This window comes from Mesocricetus auratus, unplaced genomic scaffold (genome assembly GCF_017639785.1).
Source record: "Mesocricetus auratus isolate SY011 unplaced genomic scaffold, BCM_Maur_2.0 Super-Scaffold_4256, whole genome shotgun sequence".
Lineage (NCBI taxonomy): Eukaryota > Metazoa > Chordata > Mammalia > Rodentia > Cricetidae > Mesocricetus > Mesocricetus auratus.
In genome coordinates, this window is record NW_024429182.1 from 80,215,657 (window position 1) to 80,242,124 (window position 26,468).

The 26,468-nt window shown below is 44.5% G+C and overlaps 1 protein-coding gene across 9 annotated transcripts in view; it reads right to left on the reverse strand.

The window, feature by feature from the left end:
• Iqck (IQ motif containing K) overlaps nucleotides 1–26,468 on the reverse strand; it is a 201,444-nt gene that overhangs the window by 166,633 nt on the left and 8,343 nt on the right. For all 9 annotated transcript variants that reach the window (XM_040755662.1, XM_040755648.1, XM_040755660.1 and 6 more), the window contains exons 2-4: nucleotides 17,728–17,801; nucleotides 14,372–14,501; nucleotides 12,897–12,994 (exon numbers count right to left, since the gene is read on the reverse strand). In XM_040755662.1, the coding sequence (XP_040611596.1) occupies nucleotides 12,897–12,994; nucleotides 14,372–14,501; nucleotides 17,728–17,801 (302 nt within the window). The remainder of the gene's footprint in view (nucleotides 1–12,896; nucleotides 12,995–14,371; nucleotides 14,502–17,727; nucleotides 17,802–26,468) is intronic.

The window sequence follows — 26,468 nt, forward strand, 5'->3', positions numbered from 1 at the left end:
GGGTTAAATAAACAGCCATAATTTTAAGTCACTAATGGAGGCTATTTTTGTGGTCGAAAGTTAACTGATGCTGTTTGTGTTTAACAACTGAAACACAACTTGTGGAGCAGTGATGATTTCCCCCACCTGGCAGTCGGTCAAGACTGCCACCTCAGCCATCTGGCAGAAAGCGATGCCCCTGCAGACAAAGCTCCAAGCCAGATGGGAGAGTCATACCACGAAGCCACTGTCCTTCATTTGTAAGAGAACCCTGGGGTCACCCTTGGGACAGGGCCGTGGACTTTGTCTTTAAAGCCTTGTTCTCAAAGCTGGACTTTGATTTTTAGAAACAAAGACAACTCCCAGCCAAGTCTGGGGAATGAAGTGATCAATGCTCCTTTGTTAAGACGGAAACAAGAAAAGGAACACGACTATAGAGTTAGAATAAGGTTTTTCTTGCACAGCTCACAAACTGATCTGACAGCAGTTCGAAGAGTCGTCATGGGAACTGTTTCTTCTTTGAAAAATTAAAACCATTAAAAAAATTAAATTTGGTATATAGAAATGATACATGTATTTATAGGTTATCTTATGGTGCTTTGGTATCTATTTGTTCATATGCAGTGCACAATGTTCAAATTAAGTTAAACATCTCCCTCTGCTACATGGCTCACTTCTTTGCATTGCATAAGGGGATGTATTTCTTGTACCAATGGCCTTGTTACCTTGAATGTTGGCTCCAGAACCAGAATCCCAGGTTTAGACTCTGGCTCTTCCTCTTAGAAGTATCACAAATTGTGCATCTCTCTGGACCTCCTTCAGTCACAAAACCATGCAGTCTTGGAGCTACACTGACAATAGTGCAAGACTGGGGCTCATTGGCAGCCCGTTTGCCTCCTGCACAGGAAGCCCTGAACTCAATCCCCTGCACCACACAACACTGAGCACAGTGGTACATAGTGGTAATCCCAGAACTATCGAGGTGGAGACAGGAAGATCAGAAGCTCAAGGTCATCCTTGGCTACACACCCAGTTCCAGTCTCAAAGCACCACTAACACCAAAACAAGATAGCAATATAAAGCAGTGCGGTGGTCTGAATGCTATGTTCCCCTTATCTCCAGTATTGGAATGCTTGGTCCCCAGTTTGAGGAGGTTTAGTGGGTGTGGCCTTACTTGAGGCAGTGTGTCACTGAGGGCTGGTTTCAAAAGCTTAAAGACTTGGTGCCAGGTTGAGTTGGCTTTTTCTGTTTCCTGCTTGTGGTTTGAGATGTGAGCTCTCCGCTTCCAGCTCCAGCCACCATGTCTGCTTCCTGCTGACCCCACCATTATGGACTCTAACCCTCTGAAACTATAAGCCCAAAATAAACTCTTTCTTCTATAAGCTGCCTTGGCCATGGTATTTTATCACAACAACAGACAAGTAACTAACATAATCAGCCCTTGGCACAAGGAAGCACTCACAGTGACTTTAATATCAAAAACTATCACTTGTGGGTAAGCTGGCTTCCTGACACTGACTGGGATGGCAGTTGGCAGATCATTACAAAACAGCCCCTACTTTGGGTTATTATTCACTTAGGTGATAAGCCCCCAATTATGAATTTGGGCTTGGCTGTTGGGATCCATTTGATTGTCATGACTGTTTTCGGCTTGTGGGGAGATTCTCATCTTTCTAAATGAGGAAAGACCATTTCTCCATTATCTGCTTAGGAAGTCATCTCCTGCAATGAGTTGCTGAAGTTCAGCAGCAGCGGAACTGACTGGCATCTTGGCTCAGCCAAGGACTGGCTCTGACCTTGTAAATGCAAATAAGATATTCCTTTTTTCCAGAGTGCAGTTTCCACACTTCCAACTGCTAAGAACACCAGCTACACCTCCAGGCTATTCTCCAGAACCAACAGAATCTCACACACAAACACTGAGGAAGGCTGACCCTGAATAAAGGCGGTACTCATGTTTGAGATTTGCTGAGTGTTCTTGCACAAAAGGTAATTACACACTGAGCTCTAAGTGTCTCTGTTCCCACCAAAGTCAGCTGTTGAAATCCTAGCCCCCAGGGGGGTGGCATCAAGAGGGGAAGGCCTTAGGAAAGTGATTAGGTCACACGAGTAGAGCCTGTGAGGGGAAAAGAAACAGGTGTTTAGAAGCTGCTTTTCCTAAATAGCATGGCCTCCTCACTTGGTCCACAAGGTAACTGAACGTTGGATGTAGCCTAACATCTCTGCCTTCATTCTGTGTCTGTCTCCTTTACTTCGGCTGAAGGCACAGAGACAAATCACTGCCCCTAATTTTAACTTCGGTCACTGAGTACTTGAGTCCTTTCCTCATACAGTAATTATCCATGATGGTGAGGCCACACTAAGGAGCAGAAATTATGGAGGCCTGAGGGTAAGATGGATCCCTACGTAGAACTGAAATGGAGCTAAGATCAACAAGAGCCCACCTTGACCAGGCCTACTTAATTGAGATGCCCCTTGTCTTCTGCCCCAGTTCTTTCTCTACCTAAGCTTAAAAGCTCAAGTCAGTATCCCAAAGACAGACTTGGGTCCCTGCACCTCTCTTAACTGCTTCTCTTGCCAGTGTGGCCATATTGAATATATCTCCTGTCTCTGCTCTACAATCACTGTTTATTTAGTTGGCACAGGTTGCTGAGCCTAGTTTTGTGGGTGGGGGCTGTGAGAGCCCAGGCTTTTGGTCCTAGAAACTTTAGTTATGGGATTAACAGCCTCATAAAAAGAGACCCCATGCTAGGACAGCATATAAGACAGACCGGAGGCACCATCAGATGGCCTTGGAGGGTGGAGGCGAGAGTGTAGTAGTCCAAGACCATCCTCAGCTACATATTAAGTTAGAGGCCAACCAAAGCAACAAGAGGTCATGTCTTGAAAAAAAATAAAAGGTGTGTGTGTGTGTGTGTCAGAGGAGGGGGCTTACTAAATCAATCAATCAGGAAGCAGGCCCTCCCTGAAGCAGAATCAAGAGAGGAAAATGCTGGATATAATGGCACAACCCTTTAATATCAGCACTTGGGAGTCAGAGGCAGACAGATCTCTGAGTTCATAACTATTGCGGTCTACATCCTGAGTTCCAGAACATCCGGGTAAGACTGTTTTACAAAGAAGGATGATGAGGAAGAAGACAGTGACATAGGAAGGGAAAGAAATCCTGAAGCCCCTCACCCCTGCTGGCTGAGAACAAGATACTTTTGCAAATAATGTTACAAACCTGTGGCTGTACCAACACAATGCTTGATAACCAACTTGAAGAAGGAAAGACTTACTGTATCATTAGCTTAAGGGTTTGGGCCCATGCACTGTGGCAGAGTGTGGAAGAAGCTGGCACAAAAGGGTTGCTTGCCTCATAACAGTTGGGAGCAAAGAAAAAGGAAGGTCACACCAATGACCTAGCTTCCTTCCATTTGTATCACACACACACACACACACACACACACACACACACACACACACACATACACACACCACAACCTCCCCTACTCTGCCACAAAAGTTTCCACCACTTCTCAGTAATGCCACAGGGTAGAATTTAAGCCCCAAACCCTAACAATCTCCATTATTTACCTCCATCAAAACACCAGTAAATCCAGCACTTGCAGTTCCTGTTCAGAAATTACCACTTACAGGGCCTTAAAAAGTGTCAGTCAGTTCCTAAGCCACTTGGTACACAAGCATGAAGACCCAAGTTGGGATCTCTAAAACCCCTGTAAGGCTGGGGGCAGAAGGAACTGTGTCTGTATCTCTAGATGAGAGATAGTAACAGGAGAATCCCCAGAAGCTTGCCAGCCAGATATCTTGGCTTATACAGTGGCAGACAAGAGTCCTTGTTCAAAAAGGTAGAAAGTGAAGACTGGCATTTAAGGTTGTCTGCTGACATATGTCTTGGTATGTGCTTTGGTGCTCCTGTGCCTGTGCTCACAAACACAAACACACAGATTCATTACACACATAAACACATGCAAAGATTTTTAAAAAGAAGAAATTATCTCTCTATGTGTAATAGTTGCAAGAGATTAACAAAAGATTACCAGCCTCCATAACATCCCTCTGTCACTTAACTGCAATCTTCAAAACAGGCCCTGACTTTGAAAGAACAATATTCATCCACTGACCCACTCATCCAGCCACCCAGCCACCCAACCACCCAATAAACATTTTGCTACTCTGAAGCCACATGATGAAACAAAACAGAAAATAAGAAAATCAAGCATAAATCACCATAAGCCAGCATCTTAAGAGCAAACTAGAAGCCAGCAATTATTCTTGAGCCATATCAAGATAAAATGTCAAGGGTTCCAGTAAGCCATGAACGACTCTACTGTTTAAGAGCCATTTGGATGCGAGTTTGGTGGCTGGTGACAGATAGAAAAGCCCCAGTTGTGTGAGCTTTGTTTGGTAGCTGCTCACTGCTCAGCTGAAGTATCTACGCCCAGTGACAGGACGAGAGGAACAGCTGGGTGGGAAAAGGGCAAAGCAGAACAGCAGGCGTTCCACTCAGAGGTGACAAATGTGGAGGCAGAAATAATTGCATTTTTAAACCTTCAAAAATAGTCCAACCAAAGGTCACACAACCAGGGCAGGGAGAAATAGAGAGCGTCATATTTAACTAAGAAGTCCTAAGTCAGGAAAGGAAAAAAGTGAACATCTAACCTGCCTTGGATATGTGTAGCATTCAAAGACCTGAGCATCCTGGGAGAAGAATAAGAAGCTAACATTCTTTGGTACCCATGAGAATTACTAAATAAATATTATTAAATATTTGCATATTTCCTCCCAGCAACAAGAGATGCTGTTATCTGTAGTAGTTGAGGAAATTAAAGTTCATTCTTAAAGACTTATTTTTATTTATGTGTATGTATGTCTGTCTGTCTATGTCACATGCGTGCAGGTACCCAAAGAGGCCTGAAGAGGGCATTAGATCACCTGGAGCTGCAGTTACAGGAAGTTGTGAGCTACATGACATGGGTGCTGGGAACTGAACTCAGGTCCACAATAAGAACAGCAAGAGCTCTTTAACTGCTGCGCCACCTCTCCATCCCCCAAACTCAGATTATTTAAGGCCATACTGCAAATACATGGTCAAGTGGGATCCTGAGCTTGCCTTTGACACTGATCAATTCATTTTATTTATTTCATTTTACATTCCAGAGTTCTCCTGCCCACCCCTCCTCCTGCCCCCTCACCTCCCTCCCAGTTCACCTGCAGTCCACTGCTCCCCACAGGAGCACAATAGGTTGGAGCAGGGCCAGGCCCTTCTCCCATGCATTAAGGCTGAGCATGGCATCCCACCATAGGTAATGGGCTCCAACAAGCTAGCTCATGTACCAGGTTTGTATCAGGTCCTCCTGCCAGGGGCCCCTCAGCTAGTCCAAACTTCACAACTGTCTCCCACATATGGAGGGCCTAGTTTGGTCCCCTGGAGTCTCCACAGTTGTAGGTCTAGAGTTCATGAGTTTCCATGAGCTTGGTTCAGCTGTCTCTGTAGATTTCTCCATCATGGTCTTGACCTCCCTTGCTCATATGTTCCCTCTTCCCTCTCTTCGACTGGATTCCCAGAGCTCAGCCTGGTTCTTGCTTGTTGATCTCTGCATCTGGCTCCATCAATTACTTGGTGAAGGCTCTATGATGATAGTTGGGGTAGTCACCAATCTGATTACAGGGGTAGGCAAGTTCAGGTATCGTCTCCACTATTGCTAGGAGTCTTAGCTGGGGTCATCCTTGTAGATACTTGGGAGTTACCCAGCACCAGGTTTCTCCCTAAGCTCATAGTGGCTCTTTCATTGCTCTTCCCCCCTTGACCATCCAGTTCCCTCATCTTCTTATCCCCTCCCCTCTCCCTTACCACCACCCCTGTTCCCGGTTTACCCAGTAGATCTCATCTAATTTCCCTTCCCAGGGTGATTCATGTGTCCCTGTTAGGGTCCTCCTTGTTACCTAGCTTCTCTGGGGCTATGGACTGTAGCCTGGTTATTCTTTGTTTTACATCTACTATCCACTCTTTCTGAGTCTGTGTTAACCTCACTCACGATGGTTTTCTACAGTTACATCCATTTACCTGAAAATTTCATGAGGCCACCATTTTTTTTTTTTTTGGTTTTTTGAGACAGGGTTTCCCTGTATTGTCTTGGAGCCTATCCTGGAACTCACTCTGTAGACCAGGCTGGCCTCGAACTCACAGAGATCCGCCTGCCTCTGCCTCCCAAGTGCTGGGATTAAAGGCGTGTGCCACCAACGCCCAGCGAGGTCACCATTTTTTACAGCTGTGTAGTACTCCACTGTGTAAATGTACCACATTTTCCTTTCCATTCTTCAGTTGAGGAGCATCTAGGTTGTTTCCAGGTTTTGGCTATTATGAATAATTCTAATATGAACACTGATGAACAAGTGTCCTTGTGGTGTGACTGAGAATACTTTGGGTATATGCCCAAGAGCACTGATCAGTTCTTACAGATGCAAACTCTTTTTTTTTTTTTTTTTTTTTTTTTTGGTATTTACGAGACAGGGTTTCTCTGTATTGTTTTGGAGGCTGTCGGTACAGCCTGGCCTCGAACTCACAGAGATCCGCCTGCCTCTGCCTCCCGAGTGCTGGGATTAAAGGCGTGCGCCACCACCGCCCGGCTCAGATGCAAACTCTTAAGAACCCACATTCTCCCTGATCTGTCACTATGACACATACACATTACTGATGTATCCAATCCTGTGCAACATGGAATGACCAGCTGCTTTCTTTTGTTTCTGTCTTGAGATAGTTGTGTAGCCCAGGCTGACTTAAAACCCTCAGTGTCATTATTCTGTTCCCCCTTCCCTCCACTGCATCTCCCCTCCCCCCAGCCTCCTAGTGTGGGATGCTGGTACTGACATCTGATGTTTAGAGTGTTTCCCTTTACTCAGTCACAGCTCATCTGCTGGATGTCAAAGATGAAATACAAGCTGGCACAAGCCTGCCTCATTACTCTCTAACACACACAGAAATACCTTGGATTCTTTGAAAGAAGTTCATCACTGCCTGGGGCTGGAAACTGGTTTTTGTTTTTTTGTTTTTTGGGGTTTTTTTTGTCCCTTTGTTTCAAGATTATTTATGAAACATTAGATATGCAACCTTCAATGTGAAATCTTAATTATGGCCCTGTTAGATGATTTCATACCCTCTAAAGGGTGTAAATTAGAAGAAGGGCGGAGTGAACAAAAGAACACACTGTGGTGAACACGGCTGCCCTAGGTCCCAAAAGGAATCCAGCACTCGTTCCACTCCCGCTGCTCCCCTCCAGTCAATCTTGTAAGAAATATCAGAGCCACAGGAGGGAGGTAAGAAGAACCTCTCCATCACTCTTCACCCACCACAGGTTTACTAGCGTTTGTGGCTTTCAGGACAGGGCCAGGCCCTAGGAGGACAGATATTCTGAGTCCACAGTACCTGGGCCCCATGATCACTTGAGTTCACTGGCGTGCAGATAACCTCCTGTGTGTGCATCAGTCTGTGCCTCTGTGTGTGGTATATGCTAGGCTTTGGATGCTTATCCACTCAGACATTCTGTATGAGTTTGCAAAGACTCCACTGTGGTCATTTCATGGTTTCATCATGTCCCATCCTGCATTCAATTTAATAAATGGCTGCAGCACACTGAATCTACTCTGTCCAGAAGCAACAAAGAAAAGGGGTAGTACCAGGGAGATGGCTCAGTGGGCAAAACACTTGCTGCATAAGCACAAGGACCTGAGTTCAGATCCCAGAACCCACGTGAAAGCTGAACTCGGTGGTGCATGTGTGTAACCCTCCTCACCGGAGGCTAAGTGGCCAACCAGTCTAGCTCAGAAGGTAAGAACAATTCACTGAGAGAAACTGTCTCAGAAAATCAGGTGGGGGGCAATAAAGAGGGATACCTGAAGTAGATGAGTGTGCCCGCCAACATGTGCAAACACACACACACACACACACACACACACAAAGAGGAAGGCAAAATTGCTGAAAAGTGACTGAGAGGTCCTCTGGTTTTTCATTCAGTGACAAGAACTAAAGTGACAGGAAGAGTCCCAGGAACAGTGCTGGGCCCAGAGAGGGATCTCCTCTCCAGTCACTCCAGCCTCATTCCCACTCCACCCAGCCGCACCTGGCATCTTTTAACACCACACAGAGAGGGGAGGGTAGATCCTAAAAGAGAACACAAATAGTGAGTGGAAGCCATTGAGCCTGTTAGCAGGAGGTGAGAATTTGAAGCAGCTTAGCCTTCATAACCTAAGGCAGGCAGCCATCTGTTTCCCAGCAAACAGCAATGAGGGAAAAGTGGCAGCATTTCCAGAGTTTGTGCTGGGTGTGGCCTTCAATTCTCTCTACCAGGAGGAACAAGAGCCCAGATTGGATCGCCTAATGTGTCCTCTGTCACTCACTACTGGGTGATCCCAGGTAAAAAAATGAATTTCCCTGAGTTTTCAGACCTTCCTCCAAGAGGGTTGGGGGTGGAAAAAAAGGGGTCTAGTCTAGAAAGTTCTTCTCGGGATGGAATAGGCTGATAAACGGCAGGCACTTAGTCAGTGCTGATGGGCTGCAAACAACAAATGCCGGTGACGACAGCTCCTCTCACATTCCTCAATATTTTTCCCGCCCCCATTTAAATTTTACCTGTGTCTGAGGCACTTGTGTGCATGTCTGCGTGTGTATGGAGGCCAGAGGAGAGCTTCAGGTGTCATTCCTACTCAGGGGCCTTCCACCTTGTTTTTTTTGAGACAGGGTCTCTTGCTGGAACTTGAGGTTTACTATTTGGCTAGGCTGGCTAGACCATTCCAGGGATCACCCTGTCTCTGCCTCCCCAGAGAAATTATGAGTAAATGCCACCACACTGTATTTTTACATTAGATGCTGGGGGTTCGAACTCAGGTCCTCGTGCTCACACAGCAAGTGTTTTATTGGCTGAGCTACTTCCCCGGCCCCTCTATTTCCAATGGCTACTTCAATGGTAGGCCAAACAGAGAGAGGAGAGTCTCCTCTACTGTGACACTGGAATTGCTGCCAATCGTCTCTCTGACCTTTTTTGGTTTACAGACTACCCCAGCAAAGCCACATGTTAATGAAAACACTGTTCACTGTGTGGTCTGGCTGGGCGTGGAGCAGCCAGATAGGGGAAAGTATTGAAGCGCATCAGTACTAGTCATTTCCCACAGAGCAGCGTGAAGACCAGTCATGCCTTATACATGTAGAGGAGATGACACTCCTGTCCTCCTCTCTGCCCCAGGACCACAGACAGCAACTGACCTGCACTGTCAGGGAAGACAAAGAGGCCCAGTGCTGGGCCATGCAAGCTGAGCACCAGAGCAGAACTGCTCAGGATCTAGCAGGTGCTTAATGGAGATAGAGAACCTTCTAGAGATCAATGAGATATTGCTTGGCAGGTATGAACCAGACCCTCTTTCTCTTTTCCAATGAAGTTATCAATACAATAACCCTGATCATGAAATCTTTGTAGAGTTGGTTCCCCCATCCCATCCCTCCTTGGCCTAGTGCTGAGTCACATCAGGAACCAGAAACAAGAGGGAGGTCACATGGGGACTTGCTGTACAGAGACACTAAGTTGATACAGAGTTAACCTGACGGAACTTGTTTCTTCTTGGTAAGAAACAGCACTTGGCAGCAGCACTGTGACTGTCCTCCTTTCACGTGCATGGAAACTGCAGTGACTGAGAAGATGACTTGCAAGATGAGAGCTTTATGGAGGTTAATGAAAGGTCTATGAGATCATCAGTCCCATGCAAACATCATGCTTTTCCCCCCTTTGGTGCTGGGGGTTAGAACCAGGGCCTTGTATATGCTAGAGAAGAACTGCATTGCTGATCTACATCCTCGGTCCCTTTCTAAATTTCATTTTTGAGATGTCATCATCCCAAGTTGCCAAGGCCAGTCTTCAACTTGCCCAAAGAAGCTGAGACAGCGAGTGCATGGCACAGCACCTGCCAAAGACAGACTTCAAAATTACATAACTTTGACTCCAGAGTCTTGCTCCTCACCAAGGCCTGATTTACTGACTGCTGATTACTGTTAGGGAATCAGGCTGTGCCATTTGCTGGCCCTTGAGCTTTCTCCTGCTACTGACTAAAACTCAGGAACAGATGTCTTGCTCCCTCACCTGTCCAGAACTTCTCTCTAGGGAATAAGTCCAACAGAAAGGCCTTCCAAAAGCAAGCCGGGTGCTGGTCAAGGACAGAGTAACAACTGAGAATCTTTGATGTCCAACAGTGCGTACTCACTGAGAACCAACCCCGTGTTTACCATGTGCCAGGGGCTCGGTAGAGCATTACCAAGAATTGAGAAGTACTTTTGTACTAAGATAGGGACTCTGTCCTCAGAACACTGAAAATAGTTGGGAAGGTAGGCATGTATAAAATTAAATATATGTGGGTTAAGAATGTCTTAATTGAGGCTGTCTGAATTTACCATAAATGAGGAACAGATGAGAGCTCTGAAATCTGAGAGCTGGGATCAGTTGCCTCTCCTTTGGGCCTCTAGGGAGCTGGAGAGGTATCCTGCAGCTGATCTGGAAAACAACTACTCAGAGGAGAGGAGCACATGGAGCGATTTCTAAAACAAGGAGGAGCAAATGCACAAAGGCCCTCAAGTGGCGAGGCTGGTACAGGGGCATCTGTTTAGCTGGAGGTACCCAGGAAGAGGAGCCAGAAAAGGAAGAAGGGAAGGAAGGAGGGCTACAGAGGGCCTTCAAAGACAGGGGCTCTTGGCTTCATCATGGGGATTTGCCATTGTCACATGGCATGGTAGCCCAAGTGTTCAAGGTAGTCCCCATGGTGGGGCTCTTGAGAGAGCTAGATCTAGTACAAAGTCCAGGTCACTGGGGTGTGTCATCAAAAGCTCCAGTCCCTTCGCTCTGTTCTCTAACTTGTGATGTGAGTGGTTTCACTCTGCCCTCTGCTGCCACCATGGTGTGGTGCCTGGGACAAAGCAACAGTGACTGGGTCATGAGGAACCGCCAACATTGTGAGCCCAAAACAAACATTTTCTCTTCATCAGTTGATTATCTCAGGGATTTCATTATAGTAACAGAAAGCTTGACTAACACAGGATGCTATGCCAATTCCTACCAGTAGGGTAGAGAGTATGTCTTAGTTTGTAGAGTGAGCCTAGCATGCTTAAAGCCCTGGCTTTGATTCCCAGCGATGCTTAAAATCTGACATGATAAGTAGTGTCTGATTTTTGTAGACCTAGTTCTCATGAGGTAAAGGCAGGAGGATCAGAAGTTCAAAGTAATTCTTTACCTTCTTGCAGTGCTGTGGACCACTGTCCTCTGAGCATTGTGGCCAGTACTGTCTGCATGAGAGCAGCTGAAACTACCTACAGGAGAGTCTCAAGGTCGGGCTCGCTGTTTCTTCGCAGAAGGGGCTGAGGAGGGTCATCAGATCCTCACTTGACATTCTAGATACTCCTTCCAATACCTCCCCCTCCCAAGCTGCAGGTGTTAAATATATTGAGTGTAGGGGGTTAACTAGAAGGGAGACACCACCTATACAAATGTGGGAGGTTGCCATCCATTTCCGGGTGGCACCTGGCAGTGATGTGACTGCTTTGGGGTCACCCATGCTCCTGTTAGTAACTTCTTACCTACACTCTGTAAGTAAGCCCAACAAGCATTGGTTGGCCAAGTTGGACTCTGGTGAAATCATTATATTGGTTGGTCACTGGTGCTCTATCTGGGGTAAGTGGAGTGTTTTTGTCGCCCTAGGGAAAGTTCACAAACCAGAAGGGAGATCCAAAAGTCTAGTTTGCAAAACCATGTGGGAAACAGCCCTCCAATCATCTGTGAGAGGCAGAGAATAGGAGCCCTGAGGGGCAGGATCAGTGGATGGGCTTAAGTAACTGCAGCACAGTAGTGTCTGTGTGTGTGTGTGTGTGTGTGTGTGTGTGTGTGTGTGTGTGTGTCCGCGTGCGCGCGCGTACACACTTGGGGCATGCCACACCCCTCCCACAGTACTTTGCATGGAAGCTGGAGGCAGTGGCATTGTATCTTGGTACCAGCTGAGGAGTCAGGAAGGAGGATCTGAAGTTCAAGATAAGAACTTTGAGGATAGCCTGGGGTACATGAAAACTTGTTTAAAAAGAAAATTTCAAACCTAAACTAACCAATCAAAAGGTTAGCAAAAAATGGAGAAAGGAGAGGAGCAAGATCAATCCAGAGACAAGTTAGATTTAACTATCAACTTGACACAGCCTAGAGTCACTTCAATTAGCTTAATGAGGAATCATCTAGACCAGATTGGTCAGTGGGCAGGTCTGTGGAAGGCTGCCTTGACTATGAATTGATATAGGAAGACTCAGCCCATTGTGGGCAATACCATTCCCTAAGCAGGGGCTCCTCAACAGTATAAGAAAGGAGAAAGCTAGCAGGAAGCAAGGGGGCCTGCATGCATTGATTTCTCTCTGTTGTGGGTGTGAAATGACTCCAAGTTCCTAGACTGTGACTTCTCAGCTATGATGGATTGGACTCCAGAATTATAAGTAAAATAAATATTTTCCTCCCCTGTGTTTCACTTTATCAGGGTATTTGTCACAGCCACAGAAATGCAAGTAGGACACAAAGTGTTAAACAGCATTCACAACAAACGGGAATAGAACCAAGAGACCTGACTGATGCCAGATCACCAGGAGAATGGTAGGCAGGAAGGCTGGGTGGCAGATAACCTCTCAGGGGCCCAGGTGGCCAGAGTTGGCAGTACATGTATCTTTATGTAGTACTAGATGTTGTGGCTAGGTGGGAGGCAGGGATCAAGTAGCCCAAACTCAGGGTTCCCTTGCAAAGGGGTCGTTTTGAGCATAGCAACTCAATGGTACCAAGTTCATGGGCTACCATCAGACTGAAACAAATGAGCAAGAACTTAAAAATATGACATCCCACCAAACCACTGACCTCAAAACACTTTTCTCTCTTTGCTTGGTGAAGCAGGTTGGCCATTCCAGGGAGCAGAACTGGAAAGATGAACATTTCCAGATAATCTTTGGAGGAACCTGAAACAAACATATTCCCACTGAAAATTCCGAGACCTAGGTTCATCTGAAAAAGACATTTACTGCTTAACAGAGAAAGAGGGAGGGAGAGAAGAAGGGAGGGAGGGAAACATATTCCATCTGAGCTGGGGCTATAGCATCTCAGTTGGCCAAGTGCTTGCCTAGCATGCAGGAAGCCCTGGCTTTAATCTCTGGAACCCAAGACACTGGGTGTGGTGTACACCTGTAGTCATAGCACTCAAGAAGTATAGGCAGGAGGATCAAAAGTTCCACACAAGCCTTGGCTATATAGAAAGTTCAAGGCAAGATTGGGAGACCCTGTCTGCAAAACAACAAAACAAAAAAGTGCCATCTATAGGCTGGAGAGATGGCTCAGAGATTAAGGGTATTGGCTGCTCTTCCAGAGGTCCTGAGCTCAATTCCCAGCAACCACATGGTAGTTTATAGCCCTCCATAACGAGATCTGGTGTCCTCTTCTGGCATGCAGGCAAACACGCAGACAGAACACTGTATACATAATAAATAAATCTTTTTTAAAAAGTGCAATCTACTCAATAGTATAATCTTACTTGTCACCATCTGCTTCAGGTTTCTGAGTGGTACTGGGTTACTAAGAAACTAAGTTTGGCCCTGTGAGCCTCTAGACTCTATCTATCAAGGGTGGTCAAGTCCTACCTGGGTCAAGTTCTCACCTGCTTACAGCACCCAGGCAGTCACAGCACAGAGGCCAGTGTCTGTAGGAACAGTGGGGTGTGAGCATGAGGTACGATGGGAACTGAGGCTAGAGAGAAGCTGGGATAGGGGAGTATGACAGATGGGGCCTGACAGCCACAATAACTGCACCAGTGCCTGACCAGGGCCCAGAGCAGAACACATAAAACAAACAAGAAGAAAGAACATAGGGAGGGCCTCATGAGCTGGGGCTCAATGGGGCCAGCAAGATAGACCTGGAAGTCTGGCAAGAGACTTTCTTCTAAGATATGCATCTGTTTACCCTTACTGTTTCTAGCTTAGTAATTAGTAGAGAATCACAGTGCTTGCTACATTCTTTCTGCTGAGTGATAACTTTTCAAAGATGTCAGGGATCCAACAACATTCTTCTATGAGGCTGGGAAGCTAGATAGCTTAGCTCAGGTCCTGAGTTCAACTCCCAGCACCAATGTGAACAAAGCTAGGTGTGGTGTGGGCTTGTGATCTCAGTGCTGGGGGGATTCCTGGGGCTCACTGGCCAGCCAGCTCTAGGCCTGTCTCAAACGACAAAACAAAACCAAGAGCTACAATGCAGACACTGACTTGTCTGACCACTCCCACCCTACCCTGTGAGTTGGAACATTATACCCAAAACGACATAAGATGAAGGCTCTCCTCCTTACTTACAGGTCTTGGGCTCTACTGTTACTGCCTTCATGGGAGGACAAGGCTCAGGAGACAACACTGGAAACGGGTGCCCTGGGAGGTAGTGCTCCATGTTGAAGCCATGAGTAACCACTTCTTCCATTGGCGTGCCCTACAGGCAGTGGGGTAGGGCAGTGAGCTCCAAAACAACTTCAATAATTGGATTTTCCTTATTTTTAATTTCAAAATTCAACTTATTTATGGGAGCATACACACATCCACAGCACATATGTGGAGATCAGAGGACAGTCTGGAAGTTGGTTCTCTCCTTCCACCCTTTGCGTCTAGGAACTGAATTCAGGTTATCAGGCTTAGCAGCAAGCATCTTTACCCATCAAGCCATCTCACCAGTCCTCTGTATCATCATCATCATCATCATCATCATCATCATCATCATCAGGTTTTTTGACTTTTTCAATACAGGGTTTCTCTGTGTAGCCCTGGCTGTCCTAGAACTCAATTTGTAGACCAGGGTGGTCTTGAATTCAGAGATCAGCCTGCCTCTGCCTCCCAAGTTCTGGGAATAAAGGCGTGTGCCACAATGCCTGATTTTTTTTAATAACCTTATGAGGGAATGAACTTCTGTAACAGACAAGTTGGGGAACATTCTGGATAAAAGGGATAATTTTCCTATCACCTATTTATATCATCAATCAACTATCTATCTATCTATCATCTATTTACCTACCTACCTACCTATCCATCTACCCAATCATCTCCTACTGGTTCTGATGCTCTATATAGCCCGAAGGTTCTTGGCTATATAGAAAAATAGTCTCAGGCTGCCATTTAAGATTGTACACAACTAAAGCTCTATACACAGATCAAGAAATTCAACAGTATAAAAACCAGGACCAAGCCGGGCGGTGGTGGCGCACGCCTTTAATCCCAGCACTCGGGAGGCAGAGGCAGGCGGATCTCTGTGAGTTCAAGGCCAACCTGGTCTACAAAGTGAGTTCCAGGACAGCATCCAAAGCCACAGAGAAACCCTGTCTCGAAAAACCAAAAAAAAAAACAAAACAGGACCAAAAATTATAGCCATGGCTGGGCATGGTGGTACACACCTGTAAACCTAAACCCACACCTGGGAGGCAGAGTAAGGAGGACCACCACAAGATCTTGTCTCTAAATAAATAAATAAATAAAGCAAGCAAAATTGCCACAAGACCTTGTCTCTAAATAAATAAGTAAAGGAAGCAAAATCACCACAAGGCCTTGTCTCTAAATAAATAAGGAAAGCAAGCAAGAGCCAGATATGGTGGTGCACTCTTAGCACCTCAGCACTCTGAAAGCCGAGGCAGGAGAATCAAGAGTTTAAGGTCATCTGAACTACATGTGCAGTTCCAGGCCAGCCTAGTCCCATTTATATAGTGAGACCCTGTCTAACAAACAAAACCAAAACCAATAAATAGAACAAATATCCTTAGAAAAAATAATTCAGGAAAAACAATGAGAATTAGTGTCTGCAGAGACATTTGTATAAGAACTGCACCACAAAATAAGAACAGGATGTTAGCAAAAAGCAGCAGTCACAAAACAAGAAAGAGCTTTAAATACAAGAATCTGTCAAAGGCCACTATGATAATGAAAAGTACTCAACATCTACAGAATTCAATTTTGGTTCATCCCTATGACCTTGCTGAAGTCCCTTTACCTATTGAGTCTTTAAAAAAATTAGGCTGTCAAATGTATGCAATTCCAAGGTATATTTCCAAGGGTACTCCCTTCTTGGCTGCTGGTCTTCTCTCAGCACACAGAGAAGCCTGCTCTATCCACAACTGTCACTACATAGATCCATTGCAAGCATCTTTTACAGCGTGAGATGGTCATAAGGAAATGTGAGCTGCCCCATTTAGTATAATCTACTGCTAAGGTCAAAGTGCATATATGATGATTTTTAAGCCACTCTGCCAGTGGCCATGTCAGAGGAGCAGCAGGTGGCAACTGAAGTTCAAGGTGTCAGCACAGCAGGAGGAAACTCTCTACTGGATCAATCTCGGACAAGCAAGGCCCTGAGACCACAGACCCCAGAATGTCTTTTGCTTCTGCTGTGCCTTTACATGTCTGCTGCTGCTATCTTTCCCTGGTGTCTGGCATGGAGTGAATGGGTATGGGGAGATCTCCACTGCCTATAATGTAGTGTGTTTATCTCATGGTAACATCCTTTTCTGCTGGGCATTTTTACATGTGGATTATTATGAAGATGATTCCTCCCTAAGCTGTACTGTCTAATTGATAATAATAATGTTAGCTTATACAGAGTTTTGATGAATTAAAATAAACACAAGGAAATGCTACACAGTCAGGGCCTATGAATTGCACCTAAGGAGCTGCACAGACCATGGCTCAAGTTAAAGATTAAGGAAAACAACTGAGTCCCTAGGAACTAGGATGGCTCTAATTATCTTAATGCTGAAAGATGCAGTCACAGGTTTTGGTGTGTATCATTAGCTGAAACAAAGCTTTAAAATAACTTCAGGTTAGATCAGATGTTTTGATAATAGCTTTGAGATGAAAAACCCTAGAAAACAATCTAAAGTTCACAAGGACACATAGCTGAGGTAAAAAAAAAAATACAAAGCAACCCAATTGTTACTAGCTGATATGCTTTCCTTGCTAGGGTTGGTTGATGATCAAAGGTGATGATTAATTCCTTACACCCATTTCTGCCCTCAAGATATATATAATTGATGAGTGGATATGCACCCTAAAGGTTTAAAGTAGAGTTGACTGATTCTTTTTCATATATAAAAGTTTATGTTTATGATACATTTAATATTCCTTATAAGATTACCTTTTAAGATAAATAATAAAGTAATTGGCCTTTTCTTTGTAACTGCAAAAATGCATCCTGACTGAGAGGAATATTGCTTGCATACATGGTTAATCTATAACAAGCTGCTTGAGTACATGGGTTCTTGGGATACTTTGTCTTGCACCTATAATATGTAATCATGTTAGGGGATATAGAAAACAACCACATTATAAATCCTACATTGCCTGAAAAACTTTGTAGGGGTTATATTAGCTGTAGAAAAGACATATGCAGTAAAAAGAACAAAGATAATAGAAAATAAAGAAGGAAACCATCAAGAGAGAGCATAAGTGTCTTTTTCCCTAATCCCTCAGATAGAAAAGTCTATTATGTGCTGATGCTGTGGATTCCTTTCCAGCCCTGCACTCGAAGCTACCCACCAGGCAGTGATACCACCACTCCCTTCTCAGAAGGATAGTGTTGCAAGTTCTAGTTCCATTGTCTCCCCTCTCTCCCTCCCAAGCCAGGAGGTGACCTTCAGGGTTACTGGTGCTGCTTCCACTGCGTATTGGGCAATACTCACCGAGCTCACTGTAACAGCAGCTCCCTGTTTCACTTTATATCCTTTTGGAAGGGTAGGCAGCTCGGCTTCATACTCTACCGGGAAGGAGAAAGTGTTCAATTGCACACTCCATTGACATTTGTGATGCAATTTCCTTCTTGGAATAAAACATTCTTAAACTTTATTTCACTGGGTACTTTACATAAATGAAACAAAGCTGCTCCTTGCATGTTTTGATTTATTTATTCAAATAAATCAGTACTGGGATGGAACCCAGGACTCTGCAGTGTAAGTGCTCTCCTGCTGAGCTATATCCCCAGCCCCAACAGGTTGATTTCCTTATGGTGCCTTATTCAAAATGAGTAAGATGTTTGTCCCTTGCATGAAAGTCAAGGCTTTACATTAGAGTCTAAGACTCTTCCTCAAACACTACAACTTCAGACTTTGCGCAAACATTATGGTAACTACAAGGGCAAAGCAGAATAAAACAATGTTAATAAGACAATATGGTGGTTTGAATGAGAATGCTCCCATCTTAGTCAGGGTTTCTGTTGCTGCAACAAAACACCATCATCAAAAAGCAAGTTGGGGAAGAAAGGGTTTATTTGGCTTTTGCTTTCTTATCACTATTCATCATCAAAGGAAGTCAGAGCAGGAACTCAAACAGGGCAGGAACTGATGAAGAAGCTATGAAGGGGTGCTGCTTACTGGCTTGCTCAGCCTGTTTTCTTATAGAACCCAGGACCACCAGCCCAGGAAAGGCAACACCCACAATGGGCTGGGCCACCCCCATCAATAACTAATTAATAAAATGCCCTACAGCTGAATCTTATGGAGGCATTTTCTCAATTGAGTCTCCCTCCTCTCTGATGACTCTAGCTTGTGTCAGGTTGACATAAGACCAGTCAGCACAACTGACTCCTTGTCAATTTGACACACAAGCACCTTTCCTTTCTTATCATCCCCAAGATATCACATGAAAAGCATAAATAGCTGGGTGGTGGTGACTCACGCCTTTAATCCCAGCACTTGAGAGGCAGAGGCAGGAAGATCTCAGTGAGTTCGAGGCCAGCCTGGTCTACTAAGTGACAGCCAGACTATAACACAAAGAAACCCTGTCTCGAAAACAAACAAACAAACAAACAAAAAACTCCTCCAAGAAAAAAAAACCATAAATACATATATCGTTGAGCAATGATAATGCACACCTTTAATGCCAGCCAGCACTAGGGAGGCAGAGGCAGCAGATCTCTATGAGTTCAGAGCCAGCCTGATCTACAGAGCTAGTTCCAGGACAGCTAGGGCTATTACACAGAGAAACCCTGTCTCGAAAAACCAAAAATCAAACAAAAAAAAATTTTTTTGGTTTTACGAGACAGGGTTTCTCTGTATTGTTGTGGAGGCTGTCGGTCCAGCCCGGCCTCGAACTCACAGAGATCCGCCTGCCTCTGCCTCCCGAGTGCTGGGATTAAAGGCGTGTGCCACCACCACCTGGCCCAAACAAAAAAGTTTAAAAGTCCTACAGTTTCTATAAATTCAAACACATTAAATTTCTTTCCCTTTAAAATATCCAGTCTCTCTAAAAATCCAAAATCTCTTAAAATTTCTGTCTTTCAGCTATGGGCTCCTGTAAAATTCAAAATTAAATTAAATATTTCTTTGAGAAATAAGAACCAGGATAAACTCACAATCGGAACCAAGCAAAACCAAACTCCAACAGTGTAAATAACTCAATGTCCAATCATCAGGGATCCATCCACTCATGATCTTCTGGGTTCCTCCAAGGAGCTTCTGTACTTCTCAGCCCTGCCCTCTGCAGCACACACATCTTGTCTTCTGGGCTCCAGCTGGCTCCACTCCACTGCTGCTGCTGTTCTTGGTGGTCATCCCATGGCACTGGCATCTCCAAAACACTGGGGTCTTCTGCTGCGACTGGGCTGCACTTTCACCAATAGCCTCTAGTGGGCTCTCTTAATGGTGCCAAGCCTCAACTTCTTTGCATAACCCGTTAGTCCTGGGTCTCCAACTGCCACTGAGGCTGCACCTTTACTAATGTCCTCTCCTGGCCTCTCATAGTGCCAAGCCTCAGCTGCTCTCCACAACTTCTTCATATCTTCCAAACCAGTAGTACCTGGGTAACTCTTACACTACCAAATTTGGTTGCCAGTGGTCACCAAATATAACCTTGGTCATCTCTAGAACACAGCTTGTGTATGCTGACTCTCAGGAAATATTTCACAGAAGAGCTCACCTCAGGGATGCTGGTCTCTTCTTAATCACTTCTAATCTCTTAGCTCCAGAAGACCAGCATCAAGTATCCCAGGAAAGCAAAGATTTTGCTTTAGTAGTTCTGGTATCTTGTTAATCACAGCTGATTCTTCAGTCCCAGCTAACCAGAATGACAGACTTTTAAATCAAAATAGTAAATGGCAGACTCTTTAAAATTCCCTTTGAAACTTCACAGGCCTCCATCCTCTACACTACTTTCAACATTCTTATCTTCCAAGCTCCTAGAGAACAACCTACTGAACTCTCAACACTCAATGGCTCTTCTAGCCCAAAGTTTCAAAGTCCTTCCATAATCCTCCCCTAAAACATGGGCAGATCTGTCACAGAAATACCCCCCACAGTCCTGGTACTAACTTGTCTTAGGGTTTCTATTGTTGTGATGAAACAATATGACCCAAAAGCAAGATGGAGAGGGAAGGGTTAATTTAGCTTACATTTCTGCTCATTATTAAAGAAAGTCAGGACAGGAACTCAAACATGACCAGAACCTGGAGGCAGGAGTTGGTGCAGAGGCCATGGATTGTTCATCATGCTTTCTTATAGAACCCAGACCACCAGCCCAGGAATGGCACTGGACTATCCCCTATCAATAACTAACTAATAAAATGCCTTATAGCTAGATCTTATGAATACATTTTCTCAATCCAGGTTCCCTCCTTTCAGATAAGCTTAGCTTGAATGTTAAGGGCATAAAACCAGCCAGCACACCTCCATATGCTCATATGTGTGAATGGTTGGTCCACAGTTAGTAAAAGTTTTGGAGAGGATTAGGAGGTGTGGCCTTTTTTGGAAAAGCCCACACCAGGCCCAGTCTCACTCTCTGACTCCAGTTATGCATCAAATGTAAGCCCTCAGCTCCTGCTCCAGAGGCTTGCCTGCCTGCCTGCTGCCATGCTCCCTACCATGATGCTCACGGACTCAGCCTCTGAATCTATAAGCAAGTCCCCAATTAAATGCTTTCTTTTGTAATTTGTCTTGCTCCAGGTGTCTCTTCACAGAGAAAAAAAGGTAACTAAGACAGCACACATGGAACAGAGACAGACTTAGAGAACATCCCATTCAAATTCTATAGGGAAGTGACAACCACAGCTGAGAAAGGGACAGAGATGCTCCTGGGCTGCAACACTGCTTCCCTGAGGGAGTAATGAAGAGAACACAACAAAAACAAACCTGTGGCAGGACCAATGTTTTCAAGACAACTGCTGGCTCATGTTGTAGCAATGAGGAAGACTTCAGTCTAGGCAAGGGGTACTGATGGAATGACTGTGTTCGCTAGTTTTCTGTAGCTGTGATAGAACACCATGACCAAGGCAACTTATAGGAGGGCTTTATTTGGCTCATAGTTCCAGCAGGGTGAGAATCTGTTGTCACATGGAGAAACAGCAACAAGCATTAGGAATGACAGCAGGTGCAGAAGTTGAGGTTCCACATCCTGAGCTTTAAACACAGAGCAGAGAGCACACTGCTAATAGTACAAGGCTCCAAAACCTCAAAGTCCATCCTGTCTTCAACAAGGACACATCTCCTCCGCTTCCCCTAACAGTGCCATCAACTGGGGACCAAGTGTTCAACTACCTGAGACTATAGGGGACATTGTCATTTAAACCACGACAGTGACTGCATTAGATACCAGTTTTATTCCCTTGCCTAGTTGCTTGCTAGGTAGTAGACAATTTCTCAACTTTTTATAAAGCACCTAAGTATCATCTTGGGGACAAGCACACTGATCCATAGGTCAAAAAATAAATGAATAAAATAACATTTATTTATTTGTGGGTGGAAGACAGATGTGGTCCCACCATGATTATCTGCTGTACCAAGGGTCTAGCAACATGGCAGTTGTGATGTGAATGAGGACTATCTCCCACAGGTTCATGAATCTGAACACTTGGTGTTCAGTTGATGGTGCTTTTTTGGGAGTTTATATAAATTTTAGGAGGTACAGCCTTGCTGAAGGAAAGTACTTTATCAGGGGCAGGCTTCGAAAGTTTATAGCCTTGCTTAACTTCCTGTACCCTACCCCACTTCTAGGAGGATTAAATGTGAATTCTCTACTTCCTGTTCCTAATGCCATACCTTCCTAGCCACCATTGAGGACTCTAGTCTTCATGGTATTTTGTCACAGTAACTACTACAATGGCCAGCCCATCATGAGTTAAAACCTTCAAAATGGTGAGTCAAAAGAAACCCTTTCTCTCTGTAAGATGATCACCTTTAGCACTTATTCCTGGGACAGAAAATTCACTAGCACACCCTTCATCACCTAAACATATGCCCGAGATGTTCCTCAGATGCCTAAAATCAGACAGCACCAAACACTACATAAACTATATTCTTTCCTGTAGGAGTGAACCCCACAAAGCTATCCGCCCAACAGGGTGGGGACAAGTAAATTAGCACAGGTAGAGATAAAAGGAAGAGAAAGGAAAAGGACCTCCCTTTTCTCCTGGAAGCCAGGCACGCTTCTAACTCCTGGTCTGTGTGACTCTCTCTCTCTCTGGTAAATAAATATATTGTTTTCCATATATAACATCGAATATCATTATATTTCCTATCTCTAATACCTCTGGCAAAATTGACCTCATAACTGACAGACAGTAAGAAATCAACAGCAGTAACAGCAAAGCAGATTGTTGTAACATTACCCTGTGATAAGCTATTTAAACAATTGTTTACTTCTGGAGTTGTTCATTAAATAGTTTTGAACTACAGCTATCAATGGCTAAGACAAACAAACAAATAATCAAAAGAAAAACCAGGTAGAGAAACTTCAGATAAAGGAACACAAATATGTCACACATTTAAGGATTTAAAACAATACAAAAGCTAGGTCTGGCAGCACACACCTGCAATTCCAACACTTGGCAACTGAAGCAAAAGGATCAAGTTGGAAGCCAGTGACCAGCAAGATGGCTCAGTGGTTAAGAGCAAAGGACCCAGGTTCAATTTCGATCACCCACATGGTGGCTCATAATTGTTGGACAATGTTCAAAAATGGAGTCATAAGGAGATTTCTCCGTGCTTGTGAAAAACTCCAAGAAATCAAGTTTCTTCAATAACAGAATTGTTCTCGAATTATGCTTTTGTACCCCTACCAGGTGTAGTAGTTATGAATGAGTTTGGATTATTCATTACAACTGACTATTGCTGTTTATTTATATGCCTCTATGGAAAAGCAAGTGTTTGCCACATGCGGCTTTCCTTTGTGATTGTACACTCATGTGACTACTTTGAAACCACAGAGTATAAATTGTCTGATGCTCTGAATAAAGCTGGCTATTACATGAGACTCTAGTCCCCCTCATTTATCGACTTCATTATCCCAGGTCTGATCATCTCTAGAGTAGGGAAACAAGGATGTGTAATTCTAGTTCCAGAAGCTCTAACACCCACTTCTAGTCTCAGTGGGCACCAGGCACAGAAGTATACAAGATATACAGGCATATATGCAGACAAAACACATACACACACACACACACACACACCAATTTCTTTTAATTAAAAAAGACAGAACTGGAGGCTAGACTAGGCTACCTGGCGAGACCCTTTCTCCAAAAATGAAATTAAAACAAAGTAATACAAATGCAATACCTCGGGCTGGAGAGATGGCTCAGAGGCTAAGAGTACTGACTGCTCTTCCAGAGGTCCTGAATTCAATTCCCAGCAACCACATGGTGGCTCACAACCATCTACAATTCAATCTGGCACCCTCTTCTGGTATGTAGGCAGAACACTGTATATGTAATAAATAAAATAAATCTTTAAAACAAAACAAAACAAAAAAACCAAATGTTGGAAGTCTGTATTCATCATTCAGGGATCAAAGCATCAGCCACTGCTGTGATCTTAACAGAGAGTTGAGATACTTTTGATGTTCTCTAGTTATTGCAGAACTTGGTTTGTTATAGTTGTAGGTTTGAAGTCCCTGTTAACCAAACTGTTGGCTGTCAGCTCCTAGAAGTGGCCCACAGGTCCTGCTGCAGACAGTCCACACAGGGTAACTGCTACATCAGTACTTAAAGAGATCCAAGGTGCTCCTTCGTGGAACTCCGACTTCTGACAAGAACCAAGCCAATAGGTCAGACACATACCTCCCTACTTTAAAATCAAAGAAACACCTGGGCCCATGCTTGAATAACTGAGAGTTGTGGCAGTAGGTATGAAAATCTTGGGGACTGTGTTAGAAGAAAAGTCAGGTTAAGTAGCTCCACTGCCTCCCTTTCTTCCCTCTGTCCTGAAATTGCTGAGATAGTATAAAACTTTTTTATTTAGTTTAAAATACACACGTATACCTTTGTCAAGATACAAAAATGTACCTATTGAAAGAAATTTTCAAGTAATTCAGAGGTCTTACAAAGATTGTACGAGTCACATCTAATCCCACTAAACAGATCCAACCAAATCTTTTCAATAAATTAATTACATATGTGTAATTGTATCTGTGTTACAGCTCTGGAGAAAAAGGTATCCTGGCTGTAGGAAACCAGGCTATGCCTGTGTTACAGCTCTGAAGAAAAGGTATCCTGGCTATCAGAAGGCAGGCTATTCCTATAGCTTGGAAGGGAAAGATATGCTGGCTGTTGGAAGGCAGGCGATACCTATAGCTCTGTTCTGGTGGGGGATGGTTTACCCACAGGAATGTAGCAGTTCTGCTCCTGCTCTGGCAAAAGTTGTTACTTCTCTGCCCAGCTCCACTCTGGCAAAAAAAAAAAAAAAAAAAGGTTGTCACCCAAACCTCATTCAAGGTATTTATTGAGAGGAGGAATCCAGAAGAGTGGCTGCCTCTGCCAGGATGGAAAAGGGCAGTTCCCAACTGAACAGATACAGGGCTTATATAGAGCTTTTTAGGGGCAGTTTTTCCAGGTGAAGATTTTCAGGGTGGGAATTGGTTGGATTTTAATCCCTGAGTTTGGACAAGCTCAGAGACTGGCTGGATTTCATGCTCAGGAACTGGTTGGTTTTGTGCTTAGGGATTGGGGTTTTTTTTTATTTACTTATTTTAGTTTTAATTTTAGATATCAAGCCCAGATCTCCCTCCCTCCCCTCATTCTGTTTCCCCCAGCACCCATCCGCTCCTCGGAGTGGGTATGGCCTCACCACGATGAGGCCTGGCCAAGCCTCCCCATGTCTAGGCTGAGCAAGGTATCTCTCCATAGGAAACGGGCTCTAAAAATCCAGTTCATTCATTAGGGATAGATCCTGGACGTGCTGACAGTGGCCTCATGAACTGCCCAATCCACCTACTGTCACCTGCATTCATGGGGTCTAGTTCAGCCTTATGCAGGTTCCATCGCTGTCAGTCCAGACTTGGTGAATTCTCACTAGTTCAGGTCAGCTGTTTCTGTGGGTTTCCCCATTATGGTCTTAGGGGTTGGTTGGTTTTTGTACTGAGTTGGTACAGCAGAATGTGTTTCTTTGGCTCTGGTTTCAGGGTCGAAGTGTGTTTCTTTCATTGGCCTTTTTAAATCTTTTGGCTTTGGCTTCAAGGTCAGGGTGGCTCTTTTACCCTACAGCATGTATACATATATATTTATATCTTTATAATGCACATTGTTTTTCATTTGTTTGAATATATATGTATACACATTATGTATGCATTATATGTGTGTGTGTGTGTGTGTGTGTGTGTGTGTGTGTGTGTGTGTGTGTGAATGCAAGTACACATGCCATAGGTGCATGCACAGAGGTGAAAGGACAACCTTGAGTGTCAGTTTTCACCTTGGGACAGGGTCTCTCTCTCTCTTTCTCTCTCTCTCTCTCTCTCTCTCCCTCTCTCCCTCCCTCTCTCTCTGCGCCCACCAAGCTCACTGGCTGTGAGTTTCTAGGGGTTTTTCTGTCTATGCCTCCATCTCATGAAGAAATGCTATGGCTACAGAAGTTACCGTGCACAGCAACATGTGGGGAGAGATTTGAACTCAGGTCCTCATGCTTGTGTTGAACTGCTTTCTTCTTCTTTTTTTGTTGTTTTTTGTTTTTTGTTTTATGAGACAGGGTTTCTCTGTATTGTTTTGGAGGCTGTCGGACGAGCCTGGCCTCAAACTCACAGAGATCTGCCTGCCTCTGCCTCCCAAGTGCTGGGATTAAAGGCGTGCGCCACCACTGCCTGGCTTGAACTGCTTTCTTTACTCACGGATTGATGGCTCTCCAGCCTTGTATTTTAATTTTGTAAGCTTATGATTATCGTTTATTGTTTTATGTTTACTTGAGTCTGTGTACATGTGTATGTGTGTGCCAAGCATGCATATGGCGGTCAAAGGAGACTTATGGGAGTTGGTTCTCTCCTTCCAACACCTGGGTCCCAGGCATTGAAAGTAGACCATCAATCTTGGCAGCAAGTGCCTTCACTCACCAAGCCATCTTACAGCTCCCAAATTAAACCCCAAGGCCAGCACAAAGCAATGGGGTTCATCGTGGCATCTTTGTAATGTATGTGCCATCATATCTTGTTCTCCTTCATGTCCCTCCCCCTGGGA